The sequence below is a fragment of the Canis aureus genome, chromosome 9, assembly GCF_053574225.1.
Source record: "Canis aureus isolate CA01 chromosome 9, VMU_Caureus_v.1.0, whole genome shotgun sequence".
Taxonomy (NCBI): domain Eukaryota; kingdom Metazoa; phylum Chordata; class Mammalia; order Carnivora; family Canidae; genus Canis; species Canis aureus.
The window spans coordinates 56,511,847-56,527,652 of NC_135619.1; the positions used below are offsets into that span (position 1 = coordinate 56,511,847).

At 33.4% G+C, this 15,806-nt stretch overlaps 1 protein-coding gene across 22 annotated transcripts in view; it reads right to left on the reverse strand.

The window, feature by feature from the left end:
• Positions 1 to 15,806, reverse strand: part of CEP128 (centrosomal protein 128) — a 394,735-nt gene that overhangs the window by 275,170 nt on the left and 103,759 nt on the right. For all 22 annotated transcript variants that reach the window (XR_013386591.1, XR_013386590.1, XR_013386592.1 and 19 more), the window contains one exon: positions 13,259 to 13,410. Coding sequence is in view for 17 of the 22 variants with exons in the window: in XM_077910222.1 (XP_077766348.1) it covers positions 13,259 to 13,410 (152 nt within the window). In the remaining 5 variants the exon portion in view is untranslated. The remainder of the gene's footprint in view (positions 1 to 13,258; positions 13,411 to 15,806) is intronic.

Sequence of the window (15,806 nt, forward strand, 5' to 3'; positions counted from 1 at the left end):
ATTCTCAATTAAGCCATGCCCCACTCACCTCTATTGGGAAATTAGCCTGACATATTCTCGCATGTCTTGATAAGCTCATTCATTTCAGTATAATTTAGGTGTTCCATGAACTGATAGTGAGAGGACAACTAATCAATTTTCCACAGTCAGGTGAACTAAGGGAAATATCTGAATAAAAGAACTCAAACCAATCAAAACAAGCATTGTAGCCCTGAAATACAGCTATAGGCAGCTAACTTAGACCATCATTTGTTGGGATCATATTATTAAAAATTTCTGAAGTCATGATTGGTTGAAAGTAGAATATATACTTAAAATTTATGAGTCAATTACTCTTAACAAGCAAAATACATATTAATAATATTTAATAACTGATTCAAATCCTTTTATTAGTTAAGGATCAACTACATAAAATATTAGGGGCCAATGCAGTAACCATTTCACAAATAATTCTTCCTTTACAAATAGAACCTTCTGTCTTTTCTATCCTTCTAATTTGGCTACATATACTATTATCATTTTCTTTTTGCCAAATGAAGCAGACACATGTAAAGGACATTAATCCCAAATAACAGGTTCCTCAGTCTTTCTCAGTGATTAAAAATAATTATTTCTCCACAAATCCTATGAGAATGTATCTGCTTCATACAACTAGTTTCCTTGTACTTTTTAATGAAACATGATACTAAGCTCAAGCAAAGTACAGAAAATAATGTTCAATTAATTAAATACATTCATTTCTTTGTGAAGAAATAAAATATTAACTTCTGTTTCATTAGCCATGATGTTCACTACACAGAACATTTTATATGCACATTTCTTCAGAGTGTTCAACTTAAAAACACAAGGGGATATATAATTAATACTGAGGTCCCAGCAACACACTGGGGAAATTCTGACCTGGGCACACATATCTGAAGTACATTTCTGTTTTCTTAGTTCTTCTCACACTCTTATTAGACTGATAATTTTAACTCTGCAACTCTGATATTTAACTAAAATAGGTACTTTGGGGGAAGAAAATTTGAATATAGATAGTATAAGACCATTCTGCTTTAAGCAGATTGGTATTTGGGACTGCTTTTGATCAGAGGTGGAAGGACCTCTGATCATACATCTGCTACGAAATGCAAGAGGACAAAGCAGGTATCAATAAAAGACGTACACTTTTGTCTTACCAATGTTGAGGTAGGCAGCTGAGAGGACCAAGATAAAGTACATAGTTAAACTAAGGAAATATTTTATCTCTAATTACATTACATATAATGAAGAGGAGAAATTAGATGTAGCCTAACACTTAATATTATAGCTCTACATTATCATAGAGTATTATGGATTATTGGAAACAGATCAGACACATTATCCTACATGATACAATAATACTGCACTTGAGAGTTTTGAGTTGAGTTTTGTACTTGAGTTTTCTTCATTTCTCAATTTTGATTTCTTGAGAGAAGCTAAGGAAGGCTAAATGAGATAAAAGAGTCCTATTTTCTTTTTTTTAAATAAGTGCTGTCTCAAACAAAAATAATGATCCCTTGAGATATTGACTCAATCCATTAGAATGGCTACTATTAAAAACAAAAAACAACAACAAAACCCAAAAAAATAACAAGGGTTGATAAGGATGTGGAGAAACTGGAACTCTTGTGCACTGCTGAGAGGAATGTAAAATGGTAAGCCACTGTGGAAAAAGGTATGGGGGTTCCTCAAAAGATTAAACGCAGAATTACCTCATGATCTAGTAATTCTACTTTTGAATATATATCCAAAAGAACTGGAAGCAGTGTCTCGAAGAGATTTATACACTCATGTTTATAACAGCATTATTTGCAACAGCTAAATTGTAGAAGCAATCTTAAAAAGGAAGGAAATCCTACAATATGCTACAATATAGATGAAATCTGAGGACATTATGTTAAACGAAATAAGCCAGACACAAAAGAACAAACACCGTATGCTTCTACTTATATGAGGTATGCAAAATGATCAAACTCATAAAAGTGTAATAGTTATAATGCTGGTTACCGGAAACTGTGAGGGCAGGGGTGGTTAGGATGAGGAGTCGGAGTTATTATTTAATAGATACAGAGTTTCAGTGGGGATGAGGAAGAATGGTTGTACATTGAATGTATGTATTCAATAAATGTGAATTTATTTAACACCACTGAATTGTGTGTTTAAAAGTGGTTAAGATGACAATTTTATGTTTTGCATTTTTTACCACAATTAAAAAAAAAGAAAAATAATAATCCTTTTCTTGACTCCAGTAGATTTTGTAGGAAGGGCTAACTATGAGGGATGTTACTTTAATCAGCTCTCAATAAAATCCAAGACTACCACCTTCCCACCATACAGCCATGTCATATGTAGGCAAAGTAAAATCAGTGTGCTTTCTATACCAATGGGAATTCAAGACATGGCTCCTAACCCAATTTCATGCCAACTAGTCACATTCCCATCTGTTAAGTTCCACCTATGTTTAAACTAAGTAAATTAAAAACTCAGTCACACAGACCTCATTCAAGTGCCCTAAGAGTACATATGGCTAATATATGAACAGCACACATATAAAACATCTCCATCATTGTTTAAAGTGCTACTAGACAATGTTAATCTAAAGCAAGCATCGATTCATAACAATATAATGACTTGATATTCTTTATAATCTTTCTTCTTGTTATGTATAGGTAGAGCTCCTTTCTTGTTCTTAATATTGATTACATATATCTCTTTTAAAAAAAATAAATTGCATACATTTTATCTAAGAGTAAAGAAAATTCTATTTGTTTTCAAAAATCAATACTTAGGATAATACTTTTGTGAAAACAATGTGACTGACCATGATTCAGTGTCTTGTTTTTAGTTTAGAGCTGATCAAAGTTTATTTTATTGTGATATTTGGTTTTACTCATTGTCTTAGCTGACAATACATACCTGACTTGTTAATGTTAATTCACCTGTGAGTCTATGTGGTTTTTTTAAAATATCAATTGGAAATAAAGACAGCATTACTAATTCCTTTCCACCCAGATACTTTTCTTTTTCTTTTAATTACTGCCTGGACTATTAGTCCTATTACATCGCTGAATAGAAGGGAAGTGTTTGCTTCATTTCCCCTCAGTATTTCACTATTAAGAACGGTGTGCCATAGGTTTTTAGTAGATACTCTTCAGTATCAGAAAGTTTCCTTCTCTTCCATTTTACTAAAAGTTTCCCTAATTAATGGATGTTGAACTTTTCATAAATGCTTTATCTTTATCTGTTATGACATTAATGATTTTCTCTTACACTCATTATAAGCATTAAAAAAATGGCACTGCTATAATGAACCAAATATATAGGTATAATAAATAAACATGATACCAATATTTTGTTCCATATATGTTCCATGAATATCTTCCCCCAATGTGGCTTGTTCTTTTCATTTTCCTAATGCAGCCAAGTGTAAGGCAGAAATTTTTTACTTTGTTCAAGTCTGATTTATAATTAGTTTCATTTATGATTCATGCCTTTGGTGTCCTAGTAAGAAATCTCTGTTTACCCAATGTTGTTAGTCATAGTATAGTCATAATAAGTACATAGTAAGTACACAGTAAGTCAAGTAAGACTTATTTTGGAAATCTTTTTTTTTTTTTTTAAGTAAATTCTATGCCAAATGTGGAGCCTGAACTCACAACCCTGAGATCAAGCATCATATGCTCTACTGACTGAGTCAGCCAGGTGCCCAGTTCCACACAAAAGGGGCCAGCTGAGGTAGATCAGGGACTACCAATCCCACTTAGAATCACACCTGAAGAGCTGAGGTATCACCCCAGAAAGAAGCAGCCTAAAGTCCCTGATGCAGAGGTTCTATTGAGAGGAAGAGGGAAATGATATAAACAGAGAACTCAGCAGTTCTAAGGGGACTGACTTTATTTGTAACAGAACATAAAGAAATAAACATCTAAGGATGAAAACAACAAAGACAGCTAAGAAGAGTGCTCTTAGAATCAGAAAATGCTCCCAGAGACTGGCAACACCAGTCTCTGCAAAGAGAACCAACTTTAATGGAATCTGACTGTGGTACAATTTATATCCCAGGGCACTGAGAGATAGATAGAGAAGAAAGAAAGAAAAGAAAAGAAAAGAAAGAAAAGAAAGAAAGAAAGAAAGGAAGAAGAAAAGAAAAGAAAAGAAAAGAAAGAAAAGAAAAGAAAAGAAAAGAAAAGAAAAGAAAAGAAAAAAAGAAAAGAAAGAAAAAAGAAAAAAGAAAAGAAAAGAAAAAGAAAAGAAAAGGAAGAAGAGAAGAAAAGAAAGAAGGGAAAGGGAAAGGGAAAGGGAAAAAAAGAAAGAAAAGAAAAGAAAAGAAAAGAAAAGAAAAGAAAAGAAAAGAAAGAGAGAGGGAAAGGGAAAGGAAGGCTGAAAAGAGAAAAAAGCAAAAGCAATCAGCTAGCAATTAATAGGATAAAAGCTAGGTAGGATATCAAGTCAGATTAGACAGACATATAATGGGGAGATCAAAGGACTAGAGAGTCAAACAAAGCCCAGCTAAAACCACAATCATCCCTGGTGGTCATGGAGACTTGGCACATATTCAAGGCTGCATCCTCTGAGAAGTAACATCAGAAACTGCACACTGCAGAGAAAAAAAGTTTCACTGAACTATTTCAACCAATTCGCTAAACTAATCTAAAAGCAAATAATAACAGCAAACCCCAGAAGGTGGGAAGTTAGTATTCAGACTAAATACATTATAAAAAATGTCCAATTTCAACAAAAAAATAGTCGACACGAAAAGAAATTTTAAGTGTGACCTATTAAAAAAAAAAAAAAAAAGATAATCAAAACTACCTTTGAGGGGACCAGATTTTGAACTTAACAAAGATTTTTTTGAAAGCTATTATAAGTGTGTTCAAAGAGCTAAAGGAAACCATTTTTTTTTTTTTAGAAAACCATCTTTTAAAAGAAGTATATGGTGATAATGTCATAGAGAACAGCAGTAAAAAGACAGAAATTATTTTTTAAAATGGAAATTCTGAAATTGGCAAGTCCAGTAAGTATAATGAAAAATTCACTTGAAAGGCTCAATAGATTTGATCTGTCCAAAGAATAAATAAATATAATTTTTTAAAAATCCAAAACCTTTTTTTTAAAGATTTATTATTGAGAGAGTGTGTGTGCATATGCACATGCAAGGAGGAGAGGCAGAAGGAGAGGGAGAAAGAGAATCTCAAACAGACTCTCTGCTGAGCATAGAGCACTACACAGGACTCCACCTCACAACCCTGAGATCATGACCAGAGCCTAAATCAAGAGTCGAATGCTTAACTGCCTGAGTCACCCAGCTGCCCCTAAAATCCAAAAACTTAAAGCTTCAAAGAAATGTGGAATATTAACATATATGCAATAGAAATACCAGATGGAATAGAGAAAGAAACACAAAAAATTTAAGAAAAAATAATGCCTTAAAGTTCCCAAATGTGAAGAAAAACATTAAGCTATATATCCGAAAAATTTGATAAAGTGAAAGTAGGATAAATACAAAGAACCTTCATCCAAACATATCACAGTCTAATACTAAAGGCAAAAACAATGGGAAAATGTGGAAAGCAGCAAGAGAAAAATGACTCATCATGAATGAGGAATGCAACAGGATCGGAAGTTGACTTTTCATGATAAATAAAGAAGAACAAAAACCAGTGGGATGGTATAGTCAAAGTGCTGAAAGAAAGTCAACTAAAATCTAATATACCCAGCAAAATTATCTTTTTTAAATGAGGCGGAATAAAGACTTTTTTTTTTTTTTTGAATAAAGACATTCTTGAGGAAGTTTTTCAGGTTGAAATCATCTGATACTATAAGAGCAATTCAAATCCACGCATTAAAAAAAAAAAAAAAAAAAGAGGGCCAGCAGAGTCTGGTGACTCTACCACCATAGTCACAAATGAGTGTACCAACGAATTAATGCTGAACCCAACATAGCGATGGCTCAAGGTTTCTTATCTTTGCAATAGAAAGAGTCTCAATGACAGCATCAGTGTGGTAACATGTATAAAGTTAGTTTTCTCCATGAAGCCCAGTAGGGCAGCTGTCAAGATAGTTTCATGCTTCCCTATTAAACCCCCATTTGAGTGGGTCCCAATTTCTCATAACCTAGAAAGAACAAATATAATTGGGCAATGTGATATATAGTAAGCTTGTAAAATTATAAAACCTTTGTTCAGATTTTCAATCACCAAATACCAATTCCTATTGAAGATATTTCTGCTATTTTTTGTCTTCTGATGATTCTTTGCTTTTACATTTATGGCTCTGTCTTGGAGGACAGAGGCCATCTTGGTACTGGATGGATGCTCCTCATGCCCACTTCCTATGGTTCAGACCCCCCATATACTTGCTCCCCATTTTAAGTCTCACTATGATTCTTCCCAACCATGTTGAAGGGTGCCTGGCTTTTCTAGTGAAGTGAAACTCCAGTGCTAAATGTGAGTTTAATGATTGTGAATTCACTGAGGGCAATGAATGTTATCTCATTTGTGTACCCCCAGATTCAAGGGGGTACAAGACATAATATGTAAGACATAATAGACTCTTAATCAAAATTTATTGAATCAAAGACTGAATAAATTGAGGTTTGTTTTTTTGCCAATTAGTAGAAAAACCAGATAATAAAACCATAAACTAAACCATAAATTATATAACTTAAGAATATATAGAAGAGAGATGGAAGCCTGATAAAATTTTTCAGAGGAATAAAACAAAATGTATCTAACTTTTGGTTAAACACTACCTACCTATCCAGCTCTTAATTTCAGTTACTATATATTTTGGTTCTCAGATTTCTATTCTTTTTATAATGTTCTGTTCTTGCTAGAATTAACTATCATATGATCTAATTTCTTAACCTATTAATAACCAATGGCTTAAATTTCATTTCTGTCAACTCCACTATCAGAACAGTCTCTATGCCTATTCCTATTTCTTGCTAATATCTTGTTTTCTAGTAGTTTTTTTCTTGATATGATTGCTAAGTTTTGATCAAATGCTAAACACTGTATGACAAATTATAGAAATAATATGAGGGCTCTGGTTGATAATACCTTCCTCCTCAAAAGATGTACTTCTGTTTAGATGGGCAGTTAGCATAGGGACAGATAATGTCACAAGGAGATTCAAAGTTATGTTAGTCTTCATGACTGTTAGTACACTTCCAGCTTACCCAGACTCCTAGGGTTTAGCTCTTTGGGTATCCCAACTGGAAGTGTGGCTGTTTAGCAGGGCCCTTCTCCTTAAAGGACCTAAGCTCTATTGTAAGCTCAGTTTGTGATTAACACTTCTCAGGGTAAAGGTGGTGCCAAGTGTCAGACCTAAAGCTCTGCACTCCACTCCTCAACAGAATACATGATTCCTCCTGTTATTATACCCAGATAGCTCTCTGATAGCTTCAAACAATTTTTAAAAACACGGGTCTTACCCAGTTTTTCTAGTTTTTTTCAGCAGGAAGTTTGGTCTGCAACAAGCTAACCTACCATTAACAAAGGCAGAAACTGTTCTTTAATCAAAATTGCCAGTTGTTTACCTAATCTATTAATCCATAGCAAACTATAGCCTAACACAATCACAGGTTCCTCTCAAATAAGTACTGCCTCACATAAACTCATACTTCATGCAAGTTCAGTACTAGAAATTAAATGTTTATTAATACATTTGAAAAAACCTGCTAACACTGACCTTTGCTTATGTTACCCATGTGTTACTAAAAGTTTTTTTTGGCAAAGATAATTTATAACCATTCAAACATTTTCAAGAGTATAACAGTCCCATTGACTTTTTCATTGCTTAAGGCTAAGTATAATCTCATTTCTCCTTGTAGAAAGCTGCCTGAAAAATAAACATCTAAAACACAATTTAGATCTCCACTTAAAATGATATGCTATCAAAAATCACTCTAAAGGGGGATCCCTGGGTGGCGCAGCGGTTTGGCGCCTGCCTTTGGCCCAGGGCGCGATCCTGGAGACCTGGGATCGAATCCCACATCGGGCTCCCTGTGCATGGAGCCTGCTTCTCCCTCTGCCTGTGTCTCTGCGCCTCTCTCTCTCTCTGTGACTATCATAAATAAATAAAAATTAAAAAAAAAAATTAAAAAAAAAAAAATCACTCTAAAGGTAACTATAAAGACTACAGGAATAATTCATGAACAGTTAAAATATGCTTATTATAAAGTCTACTTTATATCCCTTTAGTGGCATTGGTGGTGGTCAAGAAATGAACAACTATCAATTACTAAGATTCTGTGAAAAATATTACCTTGTTACATGTCACCTATTTTTCCATAGCAAGTCCTTCAATAATTATTCCCAAAGGTGTATGATACCTTTATAATTGCTTTTAACATCAAATCTATCTATAATTAACATAAGTTACCAATATTTCATTATTCTGTGAGGAATGTAAGTTTCTTCCTCTCCTCCACCCTGACTCCATGCCTGTGTCCATGCACATCACAGAGACATATATAAAGGCCTATGTATTTAATTTATACATGAAACACATGAGACAAATTATCATGACTTCAGAAAATAAAGAACTTTAAAATAGACACTTTTATTCCTAAATTATTTCTTTACTAGTCATATTAAATAGTCAATATTAGTGATGTCTTAAATGAAAGTTTAAAATATTTGGTCCACTTCTACTTTCTGGCCTTATGGAAATATTCATGCAACTCTTGAGTTACAGAAAACAGAAAAGCTGCCTTTCTTCACAACTCCTATATTTTCATATAGATGAAAGATTTGAGAATTACACTAATTTATCTTCCTCAAGGTACAAAAGTTTATTTAGTTTTGGAGCTTTTACTTGTAGGAGATCTCTGCCAGTAGTCATCTTTATGAAGAACTCAGAGTATAGAGCATTTGTGGACTTAGAAATCTGCTTCAATGCAGGTTAATCTGGCTAATAACAGAGGCAGACCTCATCTCCACTAGGTTCAACAATTTTAGCCTGTCTGTAAAGTTTTGCTGCCAATATTTGTTGTCTTTATAATCTGTGTATTAAAAATTACTTAGTACTCAGTACTTTATTTTACAACAAGCACTTGGATAAGGAAAAAATTATTAAGATAAAAAAAGAACCAAAAATTATAGACAGGGCATTAAAGTCTCTAAGAAGGGTTTAAAAGTAGTATTGAAGGGGGCACTATTACATAGCAAAATAGCCAGCTTTATATAAAAAGTGCAAGAATCAAGAGTTTATCTTAAAAGCATGTTAAATGGAGCAACATTTCTTCTGTTCCTCATGTACTAATCATCAAAAAGAAAAGTTATTATTGATTATCATTTCTGTTTTCCACTACTCTCCTTTTAAAAGTAAATTATGGCATTACAGTCCCAAGTTTCTGCTAATGAATAATCATGTCAGTTGTCACTCAATTATCACTTTCAACATTTAATCTAAATTATGTACAGCACCTTGTTTTTTTTTTCTTTCTTTGAAGTTCCCCCATTGAATTTAAAAGTCAAATTTTTTCTTCAAGAAAAGTAAATTGATGGAAGATGGAGGCTGAGATTAAATCAGGGGGAATCATTGATCAAGGATACTTGGAATTCTTATGAATACAAATAGCCTATCAAGGTTAATGAGGTTCAACTCAAGTTTAGAAGAAGAAAAAAATGTACTTGGTATTTTCTATGCATATACAGATTTAAGGTTTTAGGTACAATTTGAAAGGTAAATTATGCAAACCCAAAAAAGCTTTCATTCCGGTTTTTTACAAGCTTAAAACACAGTTTTTCTCCAGTACAAAACAACTGCTTAAAATATATACTCTGGACGCACAAAAAGTAATGCGATTAATAAGAGCAAAGGTCCCCTTGAATACTGACAGACAACTCTTCCAGAAATTAATGTGCTTTTAAAGAATGACCAAACAACAAATGTTAGCTTTAAAATTAACCATAAAAGTGTTCTACGATTTATACTTCAGTCAACAAATACTGAGTCCTAATATGGATAAGACACTGTCAAGGGACACAAAGAAATAGAGATAAGACCTGGTTCTTTCCCGATACTCATCTATGATTTGAAAAAGGACATAAGTATTTTATTCATAAGTGGCTTCCAGAATGCCGGAAGTTTGAATTACAACATCAATACATACTGGAAAAAGGCCCAGAGCAAAATCTGTGCACAGCAACATATCAAAAGAAAATGTAAACAGAAGGCTGCGCATCAGAGTGGAAGGAGAGAAAACTGTGAGAAAGACAAAAGTAGTCAGTTCAACACACTCCAGGAACAAAAACAGAATCTGGTGAAGTAAATAGATCTCTGGTTATAAGGACTCTGTTAAAGACACGTAGTGGGTAGCCTTACCATAGGGAGGAAACAAACAGTCCTTTAGATATCATTATTCTCTGATTCTGTTCACCAAGCAGCTCTTTGGTTATTAATTCACTTTGCTAAAACCAAGGTATAGAAAATTGGGACACTGGTGCTCTGCATAGAATAGTGTTTAAATATCTGTTCAGAGCCCCCACAGGGTACATTAGTGAACTGGTACTCTTTTATACAATGCTCTCTGATGAGTTTCATGATTAGTATGAACCAGTCTCCTGGGTCACATTAAATCTAGGACATAGAAAATTCAAGTTTCCAGATGTGAGGACAAGACCTTGAAACCTGAAGTCTTCACCAAAACAAGGACATTGAAGTCTTATTTGTCTTAGTGACAGGGCAGTTTTCTTCTGCATTCCCCTATCTCACTCATTTTGAAATTTTAAAGACATTTACCCATATACTTTAAGGCAGTGTGAGAAGATTAGTGATGTGAATAAAAGGACAGGATGTAGAAGGAAGGATCATCACTTGTAGCTGATATAATCAAAGGAGGCTTCAGGAAGGAAAAGACTTAGGATTTCCACAAAAAGAAGACATTATAGAAACAGTGAACAACTAGATAAAAGACCCCGCCCCCCCAAAAAAAATGGAAATGAATAGGAAAGTTTAAGAAAAAATGAGTTTTCAAGACTGTGTATAAAGTTTTGTAGGAAAGGTATTAGGAAGTTGATATTAAAGACAAAGAGACTAGTGATTGAACAAACTGAACAAACCATAAGAAAAAGTATTATGGCACATGTTTGGGGGCTTGACCAATAGTCACATTTTGTGCATGTCTTCTAATTTATATGTGGTTTCTAAAAAGCAACTAAAGAAGATTAATCTTCATTCTTTATAGAATATATAAGGCAACATCAAAGTTTTTTTAAAAGAGAGACAGCAAGCACAGTAGGGCAGAGGGAGAGAGAGAATCTCAAGCAGGCTCCATGCCCAGCACAGAGCCCAACATATATGGCTTAATCTCACGACCCTGAGATCATGACTGAACCAAAACCAAAAGTTGGACACCTAACCAACTGAGCCATCCAGGTGCCCTCAACACCAAGTATTTTTGAAAAATAAATATTACTGAATATTTTTGAAAAATAAAGCAGAAACTAAATGCTTTTCAGTTAAACGTCAAGCAAATACCCAACAGAAGTTACACTGGGTGATCCATGACTGACTCCCTCACAAAGTCTACACTAGATGTCATTTTGAGAATAGCTTGGAGATATTCAAAAATAAGCCATAATCAGAAGTGTCACAAAAATCTAAAATAATGACTATAAATTTAATTATTTTATTGTTAAAAATAAAGTTGGGGGAGGGGGGGGGAACTGGCTAATGGGAATTTCTTCCAGAATAAACAATGTCTTTTTGTAATTAAGATGATGGGAAAAAAATCTTTCATCTTCCAAAGGGAATTTGAATTAGACGAAAGATAAACTCAAAGAACTTTCTCCATCAATTTTAGAATGTTACCCGCACACAGAAAAATCTGCCTAGCTTTTGTTCTTTGCTGTGTCACCACCACCTAGAACAGTGCCTGACATGTAATAGACAGTCATTAAGTATTTGATATGTGAGTAAATGTTCAACCTCTCTGTCCAATTGTCTTTCACATCCAAACCCATGCAATCAATCCAAACTAGCCCCAGAGAACACCAACTCTTTCCCTAACCCAGGTAAAAATGTAAAAGAACTATTGTTAGGACAAGGGGAAAGACAGGCTCTTTGAAGGAGAGCACTTTTAAGGCATTATAATTTTTCTTAATGCTTGTGTATATGAGACTTTTTCAATTGATTCTGCAAGTGGTAAATGAAACAATACAAAGGAAGGAAGGGAAGAAGGACAGACCAGTGTGTGGTTATAAACAGCTTAGCAAAGTGATTTTTCTACCTTTGATATTTATTAGCATAGGAGTTTTTGTTTTATTTTTAATACTTAACTTTAGCAAAATAATATTATAGCACTTTTGTCAGTAGGATCAAGGGCTAAAATAATACCCATGAAGCAAACCCTAGAAGTCCTACAATGACAATTGCTCTGATAATATTTCAGTTAAGTATTTATTATACATATAGAGGGCTTTGTAAAAAGTATGTCAATATTTCATTATCTTTACAATCTGCATCTTGATCCAAATCTAAAATACATTTTCCATTGATTCAGACAAGATGAAAGAGAAACTCAAACTGCAGTAACATTAAATATTTCCTTTAGATTATATAAAGTTAGACATATTTAAGACCAATTTTCTACCTTCCATTATAATTTAGAAAATTCTTCAAATGTGGCACCTTATTACAATCAGACTACAACTCCACTAATAAAAACAGATATAGAAAAGGCATGGTACATATCTATTTCCAAATGTGTCATCTGTGTTTGATCTAATTTACATTAATTATAATTGGAATTAAGACATTTCCTTTTTAGGAAGTTCTTTTTTTTATTATTTTTAGTATTTTCTGATACCTCAATTCTGCCTCATGCAGAGCAGTGAAAGATTTAAAAACCTTTATGGTTCCAAAGAAGAAATATCAGAAATACCTGTTTTGCTGTGCCTTCTGTCCATATCACCCCCAAAATAAATGATAATTCACCATTCCTTCAAAGAAAGGCCCCCTCTATCTGAAGGAAGGGCTCAATTGCCACTACAACAAAAATATTTTCAAGTTTATTCGGTTCCTGGCTTTAAGGTATAAATGAAAGAGAAATGAATCCATAGGTATTTCTATATATAATTAAAGAAGTTATCTATATAACTTTACATTATGTATACTGAAACTAGAGTTCATAAAATATCACAAACTTTATATTAAAACTTTACTAAACAATTCTATGGGGGAAAAAAACTGAAATCCTTTGAATACAATTTAAAAATAGCAAAGTCACCTCAACTTGTGCTGCAAAATGTGCTTTCTCCTTGTCTTTTCGCTCCATGCACCGCTTCGCTTCCTCTAACTCAGATGTCATCGCACTGAAGTTCAGCTGCACCCTCAAATCTGACATCTGCTTCTCCAGATTCTCCTTTTCCTGCTCAACCCCTTAAAAGAGAAAGCGTAAAGCTTGATGGTTGTTCTTTATTCACAGGAGAATGTACTTTCAAATGTTACAAAGCCTTGTTGTTCTAATATTCCAGCTAACATAATCCACTTATTAACACTGTCACTAACAGACTTTTCAGAATTTGCCAGCCTATTGTAACAAGACTCACTCAGTATTTGAAAATATATACATTGATGTGCTATCCAATACTATTCCATTTTGATACTAAAACTTGAAATGTTTCTAGTACAATTGAGTTCAAGAAAATCCTACATATTTTTCTTTAATTTTCTTACATTCCTACCTCCAAAGTCTAACACAGAAATACTGAAAGAATTTTCAAGTCATACACTAGCTGAAAGTTACTGAAGTTGACACAAAATAGTTACTTCTTGCAAAATAAACAAATGATACTGTTAAATCTCTGATTGTGTATGCCCACTAATTTACTTACTAATTCTGGAGACTGCTACCTGAAATTGTATCACCCAACAATACAGACTTAGTATTTGATTCAATATACTTGGTCTATGATGCACAGAACACTGTAATACAATCTTCTTCATACATATATAACACAAAAACACTTTCTCAATGACCTTATACCTCAAGGACAGAATACAAGACATATAAATAAAGTACTTCCTTGAGTCTAAGATGCCAAAAATTGGAATATCTATTACCAATTTATCTGTTTTTCTAGTAGTTTCCTTTCCAGGAAGGGAAAGGAAGGAAACACTACCAAATTAAATTTACACATCATTCATAAGACACACCTGAACTTAAGAGATATCAAAGTGTTCAAAATTGTGCATCTTGGATACCCATGGATGGAAGAACATACACAGGCATTTTAATAGCATGACAAAACCAATGACAGATACTATACAGGTATTTTACAGATACAGTTATCATACAGAAATAGTATAAAGGATAGAGTGATTAACTCTATCTTGATGAAAAACTAAGCTAGGAAGAATTAGAAACTAAGTTAGATTTAAAGAATGAATACAGAATCTCACCCAGCAAAGGACATGGGAGTTGTGATAATTCAGGGAAAGGAAGCAGCATAAAGCACAGAGGTACAATACTGGATTTAATATTTAGGTAGCTGCACACAATACTTCACATACCTACCACAAATGACGGAGGAAGAAGGAGAATCAGTAGGGTGTTTATACATTGCTAGGGAGCTTAGAAATTATCCTATAGACCAGGAGTTAACAAACATTTTCTGTAAAGGGTCAGATAGTAAATATTTTAGCCTTATGATCTCTGTCACAACTACTCAACTCTGCCATTGTATGGCAAAAGTAACCCAGACAGTGAATAAATGAATGGGAATAGCTATATTTTAATAAAGTTATTTACAAAACTCTGGATTGGCCCATGGGCCATACTTTACATAGCTCTGCTAGGTTTCCAACTTGAAAAATATGTATATCTGTCTATATGTAAAAGTATTCATTATTAAATATATATTTTAAATTTTATATTTAGATAGGTATATATGCATGTGTACATGTAATATGTATCTCTATAGTGTCTATCAATGTATGGACATACATATCAGGACATAGATTAGTGTATATACATATATAAAATAACAGGAATATATATTGTATAAAATATGGAGATATTAACACATATGAATACATGTATAAATACATATAATTTATGAAACATTTAATGCAGACATAATAATTTGATAAGTTTCATAATCTAGACACACATAAAATAGTATGGATATATATAAATATATACCTATGCACAATACTTACCTATGAAATATTTAGCAAAGTTAAAATACTTAAAACATAAGGTGTAAAACATAAACAGTGTTGCAAACACTCTCCTCCCACACCCAGGGGATTATCTCATATGCTCTACTTTGAAGAACACTTGTTATAAACATGATGGATCAGTATAGTATAGCAATTAAGAGTTCAGGTTTGGGGAGAAAAAGATTTGGGTCTGTTACTTCCCACAAATATGGCCTTAGGCAATCTCTTTATTCTTCAGTCTTCCTTTTTCTTAATCATTAAAATGTAAACAAAACTAGTACCCTTCTTATAGTGTAAAAACTAAAGGAGACAAAATGAGTAGCAAAATGCCTTGCATGTACTAAGAACTCAGTAACATGTAACAAAAGGTTAGCAAGAGTAACATGAATGCTTTGTGGCTTAGGAAGCATCCCTTCAGTAGCAGCAGTATAGAAAACTGATTACAGAGGGACTGGAGTAAGTTAAAAGGGTAATACAAATGAGACAAAGCATGCCTAAACTGAGGTAGTGGGAATAAAAAAGAAGATAGGCCAAATTCAAGAAATACCAAGATCTATAAATAGATAGAGATGAATTTGACGGAGGAGAGAAGGAATAATTTCAGATGTTCT